The sequence below is a fragment of the Squalius cephalus genome (genome assembly GCF_949319135.1).
Source record: "Squalius cephalus genome assembly, chromosome: 14".
In the NCBI taxonomy this organism is placed as follows: Eukaryota; Metazoa; Chordata; class Actinopteri; order Cypriniformes; family Leuciscidae; genus Squalius; species Squalius cephalus.
Window position 1 is genome coordinate 12960932 of NC_137135.1, and position 20449 is coordinate 12981380.

At 42.3% G+C, this 20449-nt stretch overlaps 1 protein-coding gene across 2 annotated transcripts in view; it reads left to right on the forward strand.

The window, feature by feature from the left end:
- The window catches only part of LOC307171459 (lysozyme g-like), a 42434-nt gene that overhangs the window by 12869 nt on the left and 9116 nt on the right, over nucleotides 1–20449 (forward strand). The window contains exons 4-5 of one of the 2 annotated variants that reach the window (XM_079893071.1): nucleotides 7871–7934; nucleotides 8469–11535. The exons of the other annotated variant lie outside the window; for it this stretch is intronic. Of the exons in view, the coding sequence (XP_079749197.1) occupies nucleotides 7871–7934; nucleotides 8469–8505 (101 nt within the window). The 3' untranslated portion in view covers nucleotides 8506–11535. Of the gene's footprint in view, nucleotides 1–7870; nucleotides 7935–8468; nucleotides 11536–20449 lie in introns of those variants that run through there. 2 annotated transcript variants of the gene reach the window in all.

Below are 20449 nucleotides of genomic sequence, written 5' to 3' on the forward strand. Positions count from 1 at the left end.
TCGCAAACTTAATGAGGTCGACCCATAATTGGTTCAGAGGCTGTAACTTGTGAACTGTTTGTCACAAAATCATAAAATTGTTGTCTATCGATTCTTTGCGTCATGTCGAATCCGAGGATATCTATTTTGCCAGGATTGAATGTACCACGTCATAAGCCATAAGATACATCAGCATTAAGATATCTTAGCATGCTAATCTGGTTAACTTGCTTTTGTGTGCTCATTCTTACACTGAAGCTCTCCTCTGCAGTTGGTGATTGTATGTCCTCTGAGTGGTGCAATCTGCTAAACCGTGTATCTAGAATCCTGAACCATTCTGGTCGTGGGTTCGAGTCCCATGTGGGACGACTTTAAAGTTGTCATTTAAATTCCTTCCGGCTCTGCACTGCTGTTGGTGCTTAAATGCTCGCTGTGCTTCATTTACATTTATATTTAATTTATGCAGTTTTTGTTCTTGCGGCTCTGCACTGCTGTTGGTGCTTAAATGCTTGCTGCGCTGCTGTGCTTGATGTACATTTACACGTATATTTAATTTCTGCTATTTTTGTTCTTCTGGCTCCGCACTGCTGTTGGTGCTTAAATGCTTGCTGTGCTGCTGTAATTGATGTGCTTACAGAACTTGCTGTGCTTGATGTACATTAAATTTCTGATGTTTTGCTCTTCTGGCTCCGCATTGCGCTACAGCGGCTTTTGCTTGCTGTGCCTTGCAGGGCTTGGCCCCGTATTGCTGCTTGCAGCTATATTTAGGGGCCAAGCCCCGAAGGGGCTATGGCACCTATTGTATCTGTTAGTTTTCTTATTATTATTATTATTATTATTCTTCTTCCTCCTCTTGAAGTCTATGGCAGCCCTATGAACCATACATAGGAAAATGATGAAATTTGGCACACTTGTAGTGATGGTAATGAAAAGTAATTGTAGCAATTTTTGAGTCTCTAGGTCCAACTCTATAGCGCCACCAGCAGTTCAAAAATTCAACATTGAAATGGTTATAACTTTTGAACCCTTTGATCTAGAAAAATGAAACTTAGTACACCTGATTCATCTCATCATGCTGATTAGAACCAATATCTTACATTAAGACTCCGCCCATTACAGTAGTGGCCATTTTGAAAAGTACAGTATGCAGTTTTTTTGCTACTCCTCCTTCAAAATTGGTCTAATTTTGTCCAAACATGTACTCAAATGATCTTCGGACTGAGCCGCATAAAAGTACTGTCCCCGATTTTTTTTATTCTTCTCTGATCAAAAGTTATGACGTCGCAAACTTAACGAGGTCGACCCAAAATTGGTTCAGAAGCTATAGCTCGGCCAAACTTTGATCAATCGAAACGAAAATTGGTACACTTCATCGGAAGCATGATCTGAGGTTCCATGCCAAAGTTGGGAACAGCGCCACCTACGGGTCATGAGATATGGAAAATGCATATTTTGGCCAATAACTTATGAACAGTTTGTCAGAAAATTATAAACTTGGTGTCTATCGATTCCTTGGGTCATGACAAATCCGTGGATATCGATTTTGCCATGATGGGATGTACCACGTGTCCGCCATTTTGAATGATGTCATAATTTGCAATATCTTTTAAACTATTTGAAATTTCTTCACCAAATTTGGTATGGATCATCATTAGCATGGCCCGAAGGTACCTGAGAAATTTGATCACAGCGCCACCTAGTGTTCCAGAGATATCATTGTTTTTTGAAAAAACGCTTATAACTTTTGCTAACATTGCTTGAAATTTGATTTCTTTATGTCAATATATTCCTTGGCTTATGCCGATTTCAACGATATCTCATATGTTATTTATCAACAATGTGACTGGCCGCCATATTGGAGTGAATGTAAAACAGTTTTTTCGCTACTCCTCCTTCAAAATTGGTCTAATTTTGTCCAAACATGTACTCAAATGATCTTCGGACTGAGCCGCATAAAAGTACTGTCCCCGATTTTTTTGCTATACTGGAAAAAAAAAGTTATGATGTCGCAAACTTAATGAGGTCAACCCATAATTGGTTCAGAGGCTGTAACTTGTGAACAGTTTGTCACAAAATCATAAAATTGGTGTCTATCGATTCCTTGCGTCATGTCGAATCTGAGGATATCTATTTTGCCAGCATTGGATGTACCACATCATAAGCTATATTAGCATTAAGTTAGCTTAGCATGCTAATCTCGTTAACATGATTTTGTGTGCTCATTCACACACTGAAGCCTCTCCTCTGCAGCTTTGTAAAACATGTCCTCTGGGTGGCGCAAGTGGTTCAACCATGCGTCATGAATCCCGAACCATTGTGGTCGTGGGTTCGAGACCAGTGTGGGGCGACTTTGAAATTGTGTATAAAATAATAATTTAAATTCCTTCCGGCTCTGCACTGCTGTTGGTGCTTAAATGCTAGCTGTGCTGCTGTAATTGATGTGCTTACTGTGCTTGATGTACATTAAATTTCTGATGTTTTGCTCTTCTGGCTCCGCATTGCGCTACAGCGGCTGTTGCTTGCTCTGCCTTGCAGGGCTTGGCCCCGTATTGCTGCTTGCAGCTATATTAGCAATTGTTATTGTCAAAATAACAATTCTTCTTCTTCCGCAAATGGGAGTCTATGGCAGCCCTATGAACCGTACATAGGAAAATGATGAAATTTGGCACACTTGTATTGATGACCATGAATAGTAAATGTAGCAATTTTTGTGTCTCTAGGACCAACTCTATAGCGCCACCAGCAGTTCAAAAATTCAACATTGAAATGGTTATAACTTTTGAACCCTTTGATCTAGAAAAATGAAACTTAGTACACCTGATTCATCTCATCATGCTGATTAGAACCAATATCTTACATTAAGACTCCGCCCATTACAGTAGTGGCCATTTTGAAAAGTACAGTATGCAGTTTTTTTGCTACTCCTCCTTCAAAATTGGTCTAATTTTGTCCAAACATGTACTCAAATGATCTTCGGACTGAGCCGCATAAAAGTACTGTCCCCGATTTTTTTTATTCTTCTCTGATCAAAAGTTATGACGTCGCAAACTTAACGAGGTCGACCCAAAATTGGTTCAGAAGCTATAGCTCGGCCAAACTTTGATCAATCGAAACGAAAATTGGTACACTTCATCGGAAGCATGATCTGAGGTTCCATGCCAAAGTTGGGAACAGCGCCACCTACGGGTCATGAGATATGGAAAATGCATATTTTGGCCAATAACTTATGAACAGTTTGTCAGAAAATTATAAACTTGGTGTCTATCGATTCCTTGAGTCATGACAAATCCGTGGATATCGATTTTGCCATGATGGGATGTACCACGTGTCCGCCATTTTGAATGATGTCATAATTTGCAATATCTTTTAAACTATTTGAAATTTCTTCACCAAATTTGGTATGGATCATCATTAGCATGGCCCGAAGGTACCTGAGAAATTTGATCACAGCGCCACCTAGTGTTCCAGAGATATCATTGTTTTTTGAAAAAACGCTTATAACTTTTGCTAACATTGCTTGAAATTTGATTTCTTTATGTCAATATATTCCTTGGCTTATGCCGATTTCAACGATATCTCATATGTTATTTATCAACAATGTGACTGGCCGCCATATTGGAGTGAATGTAAAACAGTTTTTTCGCTACTCCTCCTTCAAAATTGGTCTAATTTTGTCCAAACATGTACTCAAATGATCTTCGGACTGAGCCGCATAAAAGTACTGTCCCCGATTTTTTTGCTATACTGGAAAAAAAAAGTTATGATGTCGCAAACTTAATGAGGTCGACCCATAATTGGTTCAGAGGCTGTAACTTGTGAACAGTTTGTCACAAAATCATAAAATTGGTGTCTATCGATTCCTTGCGTCATGTCGAATCTGAGGATATCTATTTTGCCAGCATTGGATGTACCACATCATAAGCTATATTAGCATTAAGTTAGCTTAGCATGCTAATCTCGTTAACATGATTTTGTGTGCTCATTCACACACTGAAGCCTCTCCTCTGCAGCTTTGTAAAACATGTCCTCTGGGTGGCGCAAGTGGTTCAACCATGCGTCATGAATCCCGAACCATTGTGGTCGTGGGTTCGAGACCAGTGTGGGGCGACTTTGAAATTGTGTATAAAATAATAATTTAAATTCCTTCCGGCTCTGCACTGCTGTTGGTGCTTAAATGCTAGCTGTGCTGCTGTAATTGATGTGCTTACTGTGCTTGATGTACATTAAATTTCTGATGTTTTGCTCTTCTGGCTCCGCATTGCGCTACAGCGGCTGTTGCTTGCTCTGCCTTGCAGGGCTTGGCCCCGTATTGCTGCTTGCAGCTATATTTATTATTATTATTATTATTCTTCTTCCTCCTCTTGAAGTCTATGGCAGCCCTATGAACCATACATAGGAAAATGATGAAATTTGGCACACTTGTAGTGATGGTAATGAAAAGTAATTGTAGCAATTTTTGAGTCTCTAGGACCAACTCTATAGCGCCACCAGCAGTTCAAAAATCCAACATTGAAATGGTTATAACTTTTGAACCCTTTGATCTAGAAAAATGAAACTTAGTACACCTGATTTATCTCATCATGCTGATCAGAACCAATATCTTACATCAAGACTCCGCCCATTACAGTAGTGGCCATTTTGAAAAGTACAGTATGCAGTTTTTTTGCTACTCCTCCTTCAAAATTGGTCTAATTTTGTCCAAACATGTACTCAAATGATCTTCGGACTGAGCCGCATAAAAGTACTGTCCCCGATTTTTTTGCTATATTGGAAAAAAAAAAGTTATGATGTCGCAAACTTAACGAGGTCGACCCAAAATTGGTTCAGAAGCTATAGCTCGGCCAAACTTTGATCAATCGAAACGAAAATTGGTACACTTCATCGGAAGCATGATCTGAGGTTCCATGCCAAAGTTGGGAACAGCGCCACCTACGGGTCATGAGATATGGAAAATGCATATTTTGGCCAATAACTTATGAACAGTTTGTCAGAAAATTATAAACTTGGTGTCTATCGATTCCTTGGGTCATGACAAATCCGTGGATATCGATTTTGCCATGATGGGATGTACCACGTGTCCGCCATTTTGAATGATGTCATAATTTGCAATATCTTTTAAACTATTTGAAATTTCTTCACCAAATTTGGTATGGATCATCATTAGCATGGCCCGAAGGTACCTGAGAAATTTGATCACAGCGCCACCTAGTGTTCCAGAGATATCATTGTTTTTTGAAAAAACGCTTATAACTTTTGCTAACATTGCTTGAAATTTGATTTCTTTATGTCAATATATTCCTTGGCTTATGCCGATTTCAACGATATCTCATATGTTATTTATCAACAATGTGACTGGCCGCCATATTGGAGTGAATGTAAAACAGTTTTTTCGCTACTCCTCCTTCAAAATTGGTCTAATTTTGTCCAAACATGTACTCAAATGATCTTCGGACTGAGCCGCATAAAAGTACTGTCCCCGATTTTTTTGCTATACTGGAAAAAAAAAGTTATGATGTCGCAAACTTAATGAGGTCAACCCATAATTGGTTCAGAGGCTGTAACTTGTGAACAGTTTGTCACAAAATCATAAAATTGGTGTCTATCGATTCCTTGCGTCATGTCGAATCTGAGGATATCTATTTTGCCAGCATTGGATGTACCACATCATAAGCTATATTAGCATTAAGTTAGCTTAGCATGCTAATCTCATTAACATGATTTTGTGTGCTCATTCACACACTGAAGCCTCTCCTCTGCAGCTTTGTAAAACATGTCCTCTGGGTGGCGCAAGTGGTTCAACCATGCGTCATGAATCCCGAACCATTGTGGTCGTGGGTTCGAGACCAGTGTGGGGCGACTTTGAAATTGTGTATAAAATAATAATTTAAATTCCTTCCGGCTCTGCACTGCTGTTGGTGCTTAAATGCTAGCTGTGCTGCTGTAATTGATGTGCTTACTGTGCTTGATGTACATTAAATTTCTGATGTTTTGCTCTTCTGGCTCCGCATTGCGCTACAGCGGCTGTTGCTTGCTCTGCCTTGCAGGGCTTGGCCCCGTATTGCTGCTTGCAGCTATATTTATTATTATTATTATTCTTCTTCCTCCTCTTGAAGTCTATGGCAGCCCTATGAACCATACATAGGAAAATGATGAAATTTGGCACACTTGTAGTGATGGTAATGAAAAGTAATTGTAGCAATTTTTGAGTCTCTAGGTCCAACTCTATAGCGCCACCAGCAGTTCAAAAATTCAACATTGAAATGGTTATAACTTTTGAACCCTTTGATCTAGAAAAATGAAACTTAGTACACCTGATTCATCTCATCATGCTGATTAGAACCAATATCTTACATTAAGACTCCGCCCATTACAGTAGTGGCCATTTTGAAAAGTACAGTATGCAGTTTTTTTGCTACTCCTCCTTCAAAATTGGTCTAATTTTGTCCAAACATGTACTCAAATGATCTTCGGACTGAGCCGCATAAAAGTACTGTCCCCGATTTTTTTTATTCTTCTCTGATCAAAAGTTATGACGTCGCAAACTTAACGAGGTCGACCCAAAATTGGTTCAGAAGCTATAGCTCGGCCAAACTTTGATCAATCGAAACGAAAATTGGTACACTTCATCGGAAGCATGATCTGAGGTTCCATGCCAAAGTTGGGAACAGCGCCACCTACGGGTCATGAGATATGGAAAATGCATATTTTGGCCAATAACTTATGAACAGTTTGTCAGAAAATTATAAACTTGGTGTCTATCGATTCCTTGGGTCATGACAAATCCGTGGATATCGATTTTGCCATGATGGGATGTACCACGTGTCCGCCATTTTGAATGATGTCATAATTTGCAATATCTTTTAAACTATTTGAAATTTCTTCACCAAATTTGGTATGGATCATCATTAGCATGGCCCGAAGGTACCTGAGAAATTTGATCACAGCGCCACCTAGTGTTCCAGAGATATCATTGTTTTTTGAAAAAACGCTTATAACTTTTGCTAACATTGCTTGAAATTTGATTTCTTTATGTCAATATATTCCTTGGCTTATGCCGATTTCAACGATATCTCATATGTTATTTATCAACAATGTGACTGGCCGCCATATTGGAGTGAATGTAAAACAGTTTTTTCGCTACTCCTCCTTCAAAATTGGTCTAATTTTGTCCAAACATGTACTCAAATGATCTTCGGACTGAGCCGCATAAAAGTACTGTCCCCGATTTTTTTGCTATACTGGAAAAAAAAAGTTATGATGTCGCAAACTTAATGAGGTCAACCCATAATTGGTTCAGAGGCTGTAACTTGTGAACAGTTTGTCACAAAATCATAAAATTGGTGTCTATCGATTCCTTGCGTCATGTCGAATCTGAGGATATCTATTTTGCCAGCATTGGATGTACCACATCATAAGCTATATTAGCATTAAGTTAGCTTAGCATGCTAATCTCGTTAACATGATTTTGTGTGCTCATTCACACACTGAAGCCTCTCCTCTGCAGCTTTGTAAAACATGTCCTCTGGGTGGCGCAAGTGGTTCAACCATGCGTCATGAATCCCGAACCATTGTGGTCGTGGGTTCGAGACCAGTGTGGGGCGACTTTGAAATTGTGTATAAAATAATAATTTAAATTCCTTCCGGCTCTGCACTGCTGTTGGTGCTTAAATGCTAGCTGTGCTGCTGTAATTGATGTGCTTACTGTGCTTGATGTACATTAAATTTCTGATGTTTTGCTCTTCTGGCTCCGCATTGCGCTACAGCGGCTGTTGCTTGCTCTGCCTTGCAGGGCTTGGCCCCGTATTGCTGCTTGCAGCTATATTTATTATTATTATTGTAAGTTTTAGTAATGGAGTGTTAATAATACTAATTTCCTTCCTGTTTTGATTAGATGGAGTGTATAAGGGAAGCTTCCTCTTGCTCGTGTTTCCTCTGCTCTTCTACTTATTGTTTCAGTGAGTCCAGCTGAACTTCAGATTCTACAGCAAAGACTCATGTTACACAATCTGAATAAAGCTTGTTTGTTGCTCTGCTGTTAAGGAACTGAAAATGTACTTTTTTAACATAAAAAAATACTGCATTAAAACTACCACATTAATTTTATTTGCATAAAGGAAAAGTTATTATAGAATGTAATAAAGAATTTTCTTTAATAAAGAAACCTTTGCCATTTTAAAAAGTGTGAGGAACGTCTGTAATAAAATATTTACTTATGTGTATTATGTGTATCTCAGTAAGTGACCGGAAAATTGTTTAACTTTTGGTTCAATTAGTAAGTGTCACGGGTGGTAGTATATAAATAGAACATGAAGACAAATACTGCAAGAACACAAGCCCTGTGTTAGACCTGTTGCTACCGCGATTTACAAGCTTAGATGTGGGCCAAGGAAGGATGTCGAAACTCATGAGCTGAAAGGGAACAGCAACTGGATAGTGGTCTAAATCAGAGTTCAACACTGTGTGACAGAATATATCTCGTTGATTGAAAGGGCTGATGAGGCTGGCACCTCAGGGATGCGTCGTTGATGGGTCCAGGCGCAGGTCCACCATCTGATCTGGATACGGCCCGGATCCGGCTGACTTCAGCAAACCTCGGAATAAACAGAAAGACTAACATTAGCGTATATTTCATTCTTCTTAAGATGTAACGAGTACATCGGGTGTTATAAGAAGTGTCCCCAGTTCCGGCTGACCTAATCTATGCAGCCTAATAATCAATTAACTGATTTGAATAATAGAAATGTATAATGTTCTATATGAATGCCAGGTAAAAGAGATGCGTTTTTAGTCTAGATTTAAACTGACAGAGTGTGTCTGCTTCCCGGACAACGTTTGGAAGACTGTTCCAAAGTTTTGGTGCTAAATAGGAAAAGGATCTACCGCCTGCAGTCAATTTTGATATTCTAAGTATTATTAACTGGCCAGAATTTTGAGATTGCAATAGATGTGAAGGACTATAATGCGTTAAGCGCTCGCTCAAGGACTGCGGAGCTAAATCATTTAGTGCTTTGTAAGTAGTCAGCAATATTTTAAAAAGTATGCAATGTTTAATACGGAGCCAGTGCAGTGTTGACAGAACGGGGCTAATACGGTCATACTTTCTGGTTCTAGTGAGAACTCTAGCTACTGCATTTTGGACCAACTGGACTTTGTTTATAAAGCGTTGTGAATGAATTTTAATTAATCAACTTTAATTAATCAACTAACATTTGTTTTTCTTGCAGGAACAACATTCATATGCTTTTAATGTGTCAAAACTCTTTGGGGAAAAACTTGTGACTTTGAGTGTATGTGTCTATGGGTAAAAATAACATAGTTTTGGGAAGTGAAACTAGACAGTCTGTTAGAACAAATTAAGTCATCATTAAAACATTGTGATAAGTAATCACAAGATCAGAGTTTGCTTTACCTAGTAACAGAGGGGTTTGCATATGAAGAACCAATCAAATAGTGGGGAAATTATGTAATGCAGCCTGACATTTATGACATACCTCTATACTATAAAAACTGTTGTATATGTATTTTTCGGGGGGATTCTCAATGGAATTTGTCTGAGATCCTCCGGCCTTGCTTCTTGGGAGAGATTCCCTGAGAACTGCTCAGGAAGATCTCCTGGCCATTATTAAAGCATTTAAAGGACATTTGCAGGTCTGTTTGTCGATTTATTCCTGCGCAGGAAGCTAGTTTAGGAAGCTAGTTTAGGAAGCTAGTTTAGGAAGTAAGTTAGTTTAGGGGAACAAGTTAATACTGAGTTTAGGGAAAAATCTACAAGTGAGGACGTCGCCAGGAGACGAGACTCAGGTATCAGGTACCCAAGTGGGAATGTCGCCAGGAGACGAGACCCAGGTACAGAGTTGGGTGTCCATTTGGAGACACCCCAGATAGTTAGTTTTAGGAAAAATCTACCACAGCATGCAGGGCAAAACTGGTCAAACATGATTACGTGATTAGCAACATATTTCTGCTTCAAATCTTATGCGTAGTTAACAGTGAGTGGTGGTTTCAGACATTATTTTATTAAAGTGCATTTGTCAGTGACTCGTACTGACTCCTATTCTGCCTGACAGAAAGAAAAGCTTGTACTGAAGGCAGAGCAGTTTGACCAATCAGATGAAAGGGGCGTTTCAGTGCCGCCCACCTGTGCAAATGATATATTGAACCAATAAACCGATTTGTAAACCACGAACGAAAAATGAAAAATCGAGCCAGAATCTCATTTTTCGTTTTTTAAACTAAACTAAAAAACGAATAAACGAGCTGGTTTTCATTTCTCGTTATTTCATTACAAACAGGAAATGAAATGATCAAAAAGTACACGGACCGTATGGAATTATTTTATGATATTTGAATCCTCTTTAAAAAGTAATAAATAAACTGCATGAAAGCGCAGCAGGGTTTTTTTTTTTTTTTTTTTTTACAGTTTTTTACAATCGCTATGACAGTTTTTTCAATACATTTAACAAGTTTCCTAAACTCTTAACGCACCAACACACCTAAAACACACAATTGGCAAAACGGTTAATTTCATGCTCAAAATCACACATTGTAAACTAAACTCCAAAACTAATTTTCAAAATACAATAATACACTAACACAATACACTATGTCTAACAAAACACTGCAAACATGTTTCAAAATCAAATAATTATTCAAAACACTAACACATGTTCTCTTCCAACAGGAACATTTAGTCAATCATAACACAATGACAAAAAAAAAAAAAAAACACTAACATCAGATGGAATTACAGAAACTGCATTATTTTATATGTGTCAGGTCTGCCCTTATACAACAGACAGTATATTGTATTGATCATAGATTGTGTTTCGCACTGCAGTTTTTTTTTTGAAGTCTCTCTACATTTTTGTTTTGTTTGTAATGTAAATGCATGCATTTTGTTGTTGTTGTTTTTTTTTTGCAGCAGCAGCAGAAATTCAATACAACAAAATGAATGACCCTTCTTAGAGTAGCTTTATAGAATGTATGGTTTATGAAAAAAAGAAGACAGAGACAGAATTGCTGCAGTAACGACTTTATTTGCAACAGGACATTTCTGCAAGATAACAAAAATATGCATACAGCTGCCATTTACAGTATTACTGTATGTGAAAATACAAAATATACAAACAGAAAAAGCCATCTTCTAATCTGCCCGGTCTTCTGCATTTGTCCACGTTCTCATCCACATCACACCTGATATCTTCCCTGGCAAGGCATCTTGGGAAGAATCTTTTGGCTTGCCTTTCTGTATCCTGGCAGTGTTCAGCTGTGATGTCTTGTATGCAGCATCTTTTGCATACAGGAGGGACATTTGGTCCTGTGGACTATGGTCAAAAACCTTTCATCTCCATGCTGAGAATACTCTTCAATGGGGTTGAGGAAAGGGAAGTAAGGGGCAAGGAAAATGGACATCATCCTCTGATGGGCGTCAAACCAGGCTGTGACTAGACGGGAATGGTGGAATGCCACATTGTCCCATATTTGCATAACTTCAATCAGCTGTTTCTCACTAGCAATGGAATAATGTGAAAATACAAAATATACGAACAGAAAAATCACCAGAAGAATAAAAAAAGAAATAAAAAAAAGAGTCATCTTCTAATTATTTGCATAATTCAATCAGCTGTTTCTCAGTAAGAATAGAATAAAATACAGGGGATATATTTGTGTTTCAATTCACAATATAAGCAGCTGTTCACCTTGACTTTAGCCTGTAAGGTTAGGTTTAGAACATGGTGTTATCTGTTCTGACATACTGTCACGGTTCATGAATCGGCTGTCTCTCACTGATGTGTCTGCGTGAGTGTATTGTGTGGGTGTGGTTACTCGTTGTGTTAATTAGTGTCACCAGCTGTCATCAATCCCAGGTTCCTTTATATGCCCAGTAACTTCACTCTCATGTTGTCAGATCGTTGTGGTTGTTTCCCGGTGTGTGTCCTGTGTTCGTGCCTCGTCTACAAGGTTCCTCGTCTGGATTTCGTCAGTTCTTCGTGTCGTCTGGATTTCGTCAGTTCCTCGTGTCGTCTGGATGTTCCACGGTTCCTGGGTTTCACTCGAGCACGCTTACCACTGCACCACCACCGGATCGCCATCTCGTCCCTGCTTCAACAGCCACCTGAGTGTTTGTCCCCGACCTGTGTGTTTACATCTTACCACCAACAATAAACTGAGTTTTACTTGCATCTTGCATCCTCCTATTATTTCCTCACAGAACGATCTGACCAATCATGGACGCAGCAAGCACAACTCAACTCAACGATTTCATCGCTCACTGCATCACACGTATGGACCAACAAGAGGAGAACGTCTCGGGCACAGGTCGTGCGGTACAAGCACTCATGAAGCAGGTGTCCGAGCTCTCCCAACAGGTACAACAGCTACGGATTCCCACTGCGCCCCCCACACCGCCCGTTCCCCCACCACCAGCGCCCGCAGCAGCGGAAGGACCGGAGCCACGCCTACCTACACCTGAGGGGTATTCCGGTGAGCCTGAATATTGCAGAGCATTCCTCACGAGATGTTCCATGCATTTTGCCTTGCAGCCACGCACTTTCCAGAGTGAACATGCAAAGGTGGCATTTGTATTGACCCTGCTGTCAGGGAAAGCAGCGCTTTGGGGAACGGCGGTGTGGGAGAACGGAAACAACTGCTGCACCTCGTTCCAGGCACTCTCCGAGGAGATGAGGAGAGTGTTCGACCGTGCAGTGGCGGGTAAGGAGGCGGCCAGATTACTCGCCGAACTGCGACAGGGGGAAGGCTCGGTGGCGGACTATTCCATTCAGTTCCGCACCCTGGCCGCAGAGTGCCGTTGGAACGAGGAGGCGCAGTGGGATATGTTCCTGCATGGGCTGGCTGACCGCGTTCAAAAGGAGATATATACTTTGGACTTACCTGAGTCATTGAACGGACTGGTGGATCTTGCTCTGAGAGTGGACGCTCGACTGAATCGTGTGACCAGATTGACGCATCCCAGCCGTCCACAGCCCGACTCGGGGGACCACCAGCCCGGTGGTGTGAGCGCGGTCAGCCCCGCATTCGACCACGAGCCCATGCAGGTGGGGAGAGCTCGGCTTTCCCGGGAGGAGAGGGAAAGGCGGAGATCCCAAGGACTCTGCCTATACTGTGGCCGGGCGGGCCATTTCATCCACTCCTGCCCGGCAAAAGAAGCAAGCCCGGTAGTAAGTATGAGGCTACTATCGGGTGGGATCTCCGCCGAAAAGACCTCATCACCATCATCGACCCTCCTCCCGGTAAGACTGAGATGGCGAACGTCGACGCACTGCACCAATGCACTACTGGATTCGGGAGCGGAGGGTAATTTCATGGACTCCAAACTTGCACTTAAACTTCAGATTCCCGTCACTCCCCTCCCGCACCAGATTATCGTCAACGCACTCAATGGACAGGAACTTCCCCGGATTACGCATTCTACTGAAAACATCACCCTCATCACTTCTGGCAATCACACAGAACTCATCTCATTTTTACTCATGGACTCACCACTTGCACCAGTGGTTTTGGGACACCCGTGGCTTTCAAGACACAACCCCCGTGTCGACTGGTGCACTAATACTGTTTCCACATGGAGTAACCACTGTCATGAGTCCTGTTTAGTGTCTGCCTGTCCCTCTGTGTCTGGTTCTGTGTTTCAGGGTGAGGCAGCGGATTTGTCTAACGTGCCCGCGGAGTACCTCGACCTGAAGGAAGTGTTCAGTAAGTCTCGTGCTGCTTCTCTCCCTCCGCATCGTTCCTATGACTGTGCGATAGATCTACTGCCAGGTAAATCTCCGCCTAAGGGCAAACTTTACTCTCTTTCTGTTCCCGAGAGGGAGGCCATGGAGAAATATATTTCTGATTCTCTAGCCTCTGGATTCATCCAGCCTTCCTCTTCTCCTGCGGGGGCGGGGTTCTTTTTCGTTGGGAAGAAGGATGGTTCTCTGCGACCTTGCATTGATTACCGAGAGCTGAACAACATCACGGTAAAGAATTCTTATCCTTTGCCGTTGATGTCTTCAGCTTTCGAGAGGTTGCAGGGAGCATCCATTTTCACGAAACTGGACTTACGCAATGCATATCATTTGGTTCGCATCAGGAAGGGGGATGAATGGAAAACCGCTTTTAATACCCCCAGGGGGCACTTTGAATATTTGGTTATGCCTTTCGGGCTTTCCAACAGCCCAGCGATTTTCCAGGCACTCGTCAATGACGTGTTGAGAGACATGGTAGATCAGTTCATATATGTTTACCTGGATGACATATTGATTTTTTCTTCGTCTCTCCAGGAACACGTTCAACACGTCAGACGAGTGCTCCAGAGACTGTTAGAGAATGGGCTTTTTGTCAAGGCGGAGAAATGCGCGTTTCATGCACAGTCTGTTCCCTTCCTAGGGTACATCATCTCTTCTGAGGGAGTGCGCATGGATCCTGACAAGGTTAAGGCTGTGGTTGATTGGCCAAGTCCAGATTCCCGTAAGGCCCTACAGCGGTTTCTGGGGTTCGCCAATTTTTACCGGCGTTTCATTCGCAATTTCAGCCAACTAGTCGCACCTCTGACTGCCTTGACCTCCCCCCGAACGACGTTCAGGTGGTCGAACACTGCCGAGGCAGTGTTCACCAACCTCAAGAGTCGCTTCGTTTCGGCTCCAATTCTTGTCACCCCTGATCCCACACGTCAGTTCGTGGTGGAGGTCGACGCGTCAGAGGTGGGAGTAGGAGCAGTGCTTTCACAACGCGCTTCCTCAGACGACAAGATGCATCCCTGCGCGTTTTTTTCTCATCGACTATCGCCTGCCGAACGTAATTATGACATTGGTAACAGAGAGTTGTTGGCGGTCAAGTTAGCGTTGGAGGAGTGGCGTCATTGGTTAGAGGGTTCGGGGGTACCCTTTATCGTTTGGACCGATCACAAGAATCTTGAATACATCAGATCTGCTAAAAGACTCAACTCCAGGCAAGCTCGGTGGGCTCTTTTTTTCGGACGTTTTGATTTTGTTCTCTCGTACCGCCCGGGTTCCAAGAACATCAAACCCGACTCTTTATCTCGTATTTTTGATCCATCCGAACGCCCGGTGACTCCCGAGTGTATTTTACCTGAGAAGGTTGTCATCTCCACTCTGGTATGGGAGGTCGAATCGAGGGTCAAGACAGCCCTAGAAGGGGTAACGCCTCCGCCTGGTTGCCCACCGAGTCGTTTGTTTGTTCCGGAGGGGTTACGGTCCGACGTTATTCGATGGGGTCATTGCTCCAACGTGGCGTGTCATCCAGGAGTGACTCGCACGAGTTTTCTAGTTAAGCAACGATTCTGGTGGCCATTAATGGCTCGCGACATTCACGATTTTGTTTTGGCTTGCTCAGTCTGTGCCACTGGTAAGACGTCTAACCAACCCCCAGACGGGTTACTTCGACCGCTGCCTGTCCCTTCGAGACCCTGGTCCCATATCGCTCTAGATTTTGTCACCGCCCTCCCGCCCTCCAAAGGCATGACGGTTGTTTTAACCGTAGTGGACCGGTTCTCGAAGGCGGCACATTTCATCCCCTTGCCCAAATTACCTTCAGCCAAGGAGACAGCGGTCACAGTCATAGATCACGTCTTTCGGTTACATGGCCTCCCGATGGACGTGGTCTCTGACAGAGGTTCCCAATTCGTATCCAAATTTTGGCGAGAATTTTGTAAGTTACTGGGGGCCACGGTCAGTCTGTCCTCGGGCTATCATCCACAGAGCAATGGTCAGTCTGAACGAGCCAACCAGGACCTCGAGAGAATGTTGCGATGTTTGGTTGCCAAGAATCCGTCGTCCTGGAGCCAACAGCTTTCTATGGTGGAGTACGCCCACAATTCATTACCAGTGTCATCCACGGGCCTTTCGCCATTTAAGTGTAGTTTAGGTTACCAGCCACCAATTTTTCCGAGTCTGGAATCCGAGGTCGCGGTCCCCTCCGCTCACGCATTCGTCCAGAGGTGCCGCCGTACTTGGACTGGAGCCCGTGAGACTCTACTCCAAGCGGGGGGGCGCATGAAGGCCAAGGCCGATCGCCACCGGTCAAAGCCTCCCGTCTACGTCGTGGGTCAAAAAGTGTGGCTTTCTACCAAGAATATTCCGCTCCGCTCCGTGTCTAACAAGTTAGCTCCCAAATTCATTGGCCCGTTTCCTGTCACCAAGATTATTAGTCCGGTGACAGTCCGACTCAAACTCCCTCCTGCGTACAGGAGAATTCACCCCGCCTTCCATGTGTCTAAAGTCAAGCCCGTGTTTTATTCTCACTTTAATCCGCCTGCCCCGGTTCCCCCCCCCGCCGCGACTCGTAGATGGGGAACCTACGTATTTGGTACACCGTATTCTGGACTCGAGACGGAGGGGACGCGGATTTCAGTACTTGGTGGACTGGGAGGGTTACGGTCCGGAGGAGAGAAGTTGGGTACCTGCTAGAGACATTCTGGATCACTCCCTTATCGATGATTACAATCGACAGGTAAGGTTGTCTGGGAACGCCAGGAGGCGTTCCTAGGGAGGGGGGTACTGTCACGGTTCATGAATCGGCTGTCTCTCACTGATGTGTCTGCGTGAGTGTATTGTGTGGGTGTGGTTACTCGTTGTGTTAATTAGTGTCACCAGCTGTCATCAATCCCAGGTTCCTTTATATGCCCAGTAACTTCACTCTCATGTTGTCAGATCGTTGTGGTTGTTTCCCGGTGTGTGTCCTGTGTTCGTGCCTCGTCTACAAGGTTCCTCGTCTGGATTTCGTCAGTTCTTCGTGTCGTCTGGATTTCGTCAGTTCCTCGTGTCGTCTGGATGTTCCACGGTTCCTGGGTTTCACTCGAGCACGCTTACCACTGCACCACCACCGGATCGCCATCTCGTCCCTGCTTCAACAGCCACCTGAGTGTTTGTCCCCGACCTGTGTGTTTACATCTTACCACCAACAATAAACTGAGTTTTACTTGCATCTTGCATCCTCCTATTATTTCCTCACACATACAGTGTTCAAACATTGGTAAATTTGGCTGTAAAAATCCATTGTTTTGGTCTTGTTTGAGCTTGTGTGTAAAAGAAGTTCAAGCATTTTAAAATTGTGTTAATTGTATGCATTTTGTGTTAAAGCAACAAGAAATGTGTTAATAGTATAGCTTACACAGACGGATGTAGTGCTAACTGTGTTAAGAGTTTTGGAAAATTGTTAAATGTATTGAAAAATCTGTCATAGCAATCGTAAAAAACTGTAAATAAGGCAATAAGGCTTTACAACATCAAGGTGAGTAAATAAATACTGAAATTGCATTTTTGTTTTAACTGTCCCGAAGACAGTGACAGAAAAATAGTGAAGGGGTAAATAAACTTTAAAGGGTAACTAAACCCTGTTGTTTGATCAATAAATGATAAGAATGAAAGTTTGATTCTTCTTTATTAACGTCCACAATAACAGAGTCATTCAGTTCCTGCTGCACACACATTCCCGTTCTTTTTTACCCGCCCCTCTCGCGAGATTTACTCCTGGTACGGTAACACTTTAGGGTCAAAACAGTGCAACAGTACCACTATCTACAAACCCACAGACAGTAAAAGAAATAGAAAAGTGAAGTCAATTAGAAGCACTCACTTCCTGATGGCTGAGCGTACTGCGCAGACTCAAACTGAGCTTGACGACGTAGATGTGACGTGAGCAACCTGTCTGTCTTCTAGTAGCTGTGCCAAGAGAAATCTGAATCATTCCCTTCCGAAACTTGCAGAGACGGAGAGTGTGAGTAGGAGCTGTCCATGAGCTAGGAGCAGGAGCAACTTTTGCTAAGTATTCTGATTAATTATTTTGTCATTTTGCCTCCATGCCCGCGAGCTTCTCCTCCTGTCTATACGGTAATTTCTCTACTGTGCGACAGAGAGTCGCGTGGTTACGACGCAATCGTTAGCCTATTTTTTACAAAAACTGCTTCTACGAGGCCATAACGTAAGATACAGGTAATGGAGCCTTTTATACATTTTCGTGTTTCTTTAGAAATAAATAATGGACAAATGGAGTCTTAAAACGCCTCAGATGTAAAGTTATTCGCTGTCAAAGTGACGCCAAAATGAATGGGAGTGCTAACAGCAGGTGATGGTCTGCTAATCAATGGCGGCCCCCGGGGAAGCTTCAGTTTCCGGCCGATAGATTACTCCCTTGACTAAACCCCTGGTCAGAGCCTGACTCCACCCACTGTCAACACTTGAAAAATGCTGGAAAAATGGGCAGACCCCAGCGGCGATAGAGGGGATGAACTGAGGGCGGGGCTGAGCAGGGGAGAGTGCACCTGAGACCCGCAGTGACGGATTAATTCAGCTGCTGTCAGACTCTAAAATGGAGAGTGACTGGAGTGATGCAAGTAGCTTTGCAACAGAGCTGTCATTTGAAGTCGAGGACTTTTCTCCCCCACCTTCACCTGAAGTGGAGGAGGGTGAATTGTCTGTGGACACAGGGCCAGAGCCATATCAATTCGAGCCGCTGGCTCAAACTGCGGTCTTAACTCCCGCATCGCGATCGGCATCCGACGATGCTAGCGAAGCAGCCACGCAAGGGAGAATGGGAGAGTGTCAGAGTGGTAAAACATTAGCATTATGGCTAAATTAGGCTAACGCTCATAGCAAATGCTAACAGAACTATCAAAAATTTAAAACCCATGCATTTAAGGCTAATTTTGGTATGATTTAGTGTTAATAATTAAGCAAAAAACAGATATTTCAAGTCTCCCTCTACAATTACAAATTATTCTGTCTCAACAGGTGCACCTGTGGGCACTGCAGTTCACGTCCTGGTAGAGAATGTCTGTTGTAGGGAGATACCCAAGGTATAGCTATGAAATATGACAAGACCAGAGTGTTAAGTCCAGTTAATTCATTTAATAAGTACTATACACAAAACCAGGGTTCATACCCTGCTATTGGCATATCATGTACACAATCATTTCGATCTTCGAAGTACCAATTTAACGAGACTAAACATGGTATAAGTGGGGTTACATTGACCGTTGGTCCTGTAATAACTACATAGTATCAAAGAGATCATAGTATCAACAGAATTATTAAAAGACAAAACACACAACAGTAAATCATTCTCAAAATGTTCTGGAATGCATGTTAATTTCATGTTAGTCAATTCATCAATAAATGAATGCAGGAGAGTCTGTTTTGCAGATTGTTTCTGTCTTTTCATGGTCTCTCTCTTGCATTTGGCCACATTCTTTAACACCCATAAAACCTTATCTGATCGTTGTCAGGGTAACTGAAGACCGTCTTGTCCTGTTTGGAGGATGGGACGCAGATCCCAGAGAAGTTGGAAAGTTTTTATGGTACATGTACCAAATAAGTGTGTCTGATTTGGTCTCATTCATTACAAGGCAGAAGGTTTTCCTTTTTGATCGAATAACTGGGGAATGGATAAATGAGGTAAAATGTGGTCTGTTAGGCTGCTTTCTTGTCTAAATGACTGATTCTGACCTTTCAAAGATAATAAAACAATATGTTATGCCCTATTCAGTGATTGCTTAAACAGTTCAAATAAGCATTATTCGTGTTTGTGTGTGTAGGGGAAAGCCGAATTGAAAGTCCACTGGTTGCCATGCACTGTGTGGTAAGTCATATTTTATTAATTATTTAATTCTCAGTACTCAGAAGCAAATAGCGATGAGGTGGAGGCATTTGGAAGAGCTAGATCCGGCAGGTAGGCCCTGAAAAATTATGGATTAGTCTTCCGAGCATTCCAAAATCAGAAACACTCTCTCAGTCCAGACTAAAGACAAATATCTGGACTGTCTTTAGTCTGGACTGAGAGAGTGTGTCTGAATTTGGAATGCTTGGAAGACTATTCCATAATTTTAAAGACAAATGGGAGAATGACCTCCTTGTCTTTATTTAGAATATTCTATTTGTAAGATCATGATATTTTGTGATTAACACAATGGATTGTAGGTAATGAGGCAATAAGGTAATAAGACCATTCAGTACTTGCTGAGTAATTAATAGAACTCTAAAATTAGCTGACAGACAGCCAATGTATGGACAATAAAATGGTCCTGATGTGATCAGTTTTTCTGTTTCTAGTAAGTTCTCTAGTGGCTAGCTCTAGCTCTGAACTATCTTATTTATTGAGCCTGCAGGACATCCACTTGGTAATGCATTACAAAAGTAGCAGTGTTTCATGCACACATAAATTAATCTTTCAGCATCTGAAACACTTATGTGTCATAATTTAGTTGTTTCCTGTTGTACATGTGTTGGAAATGTGATTTTCCTCATCCCTATAATGACAACTTAACCCCTCAGTTTATCAGAAACATTTTGAAATCAGTCAATTTTGTGATACATGGCTTTCAATGTATAGGAACTGTATGGAACATTGTGTAACTAGAGCTGCCAGACAATTGTAGTTTAGTAGTACAATATTTTCCTGTGAGATGCAATATTGTATAAAAATGTGTAAAATGAAAAAACACCAATTAAATCCA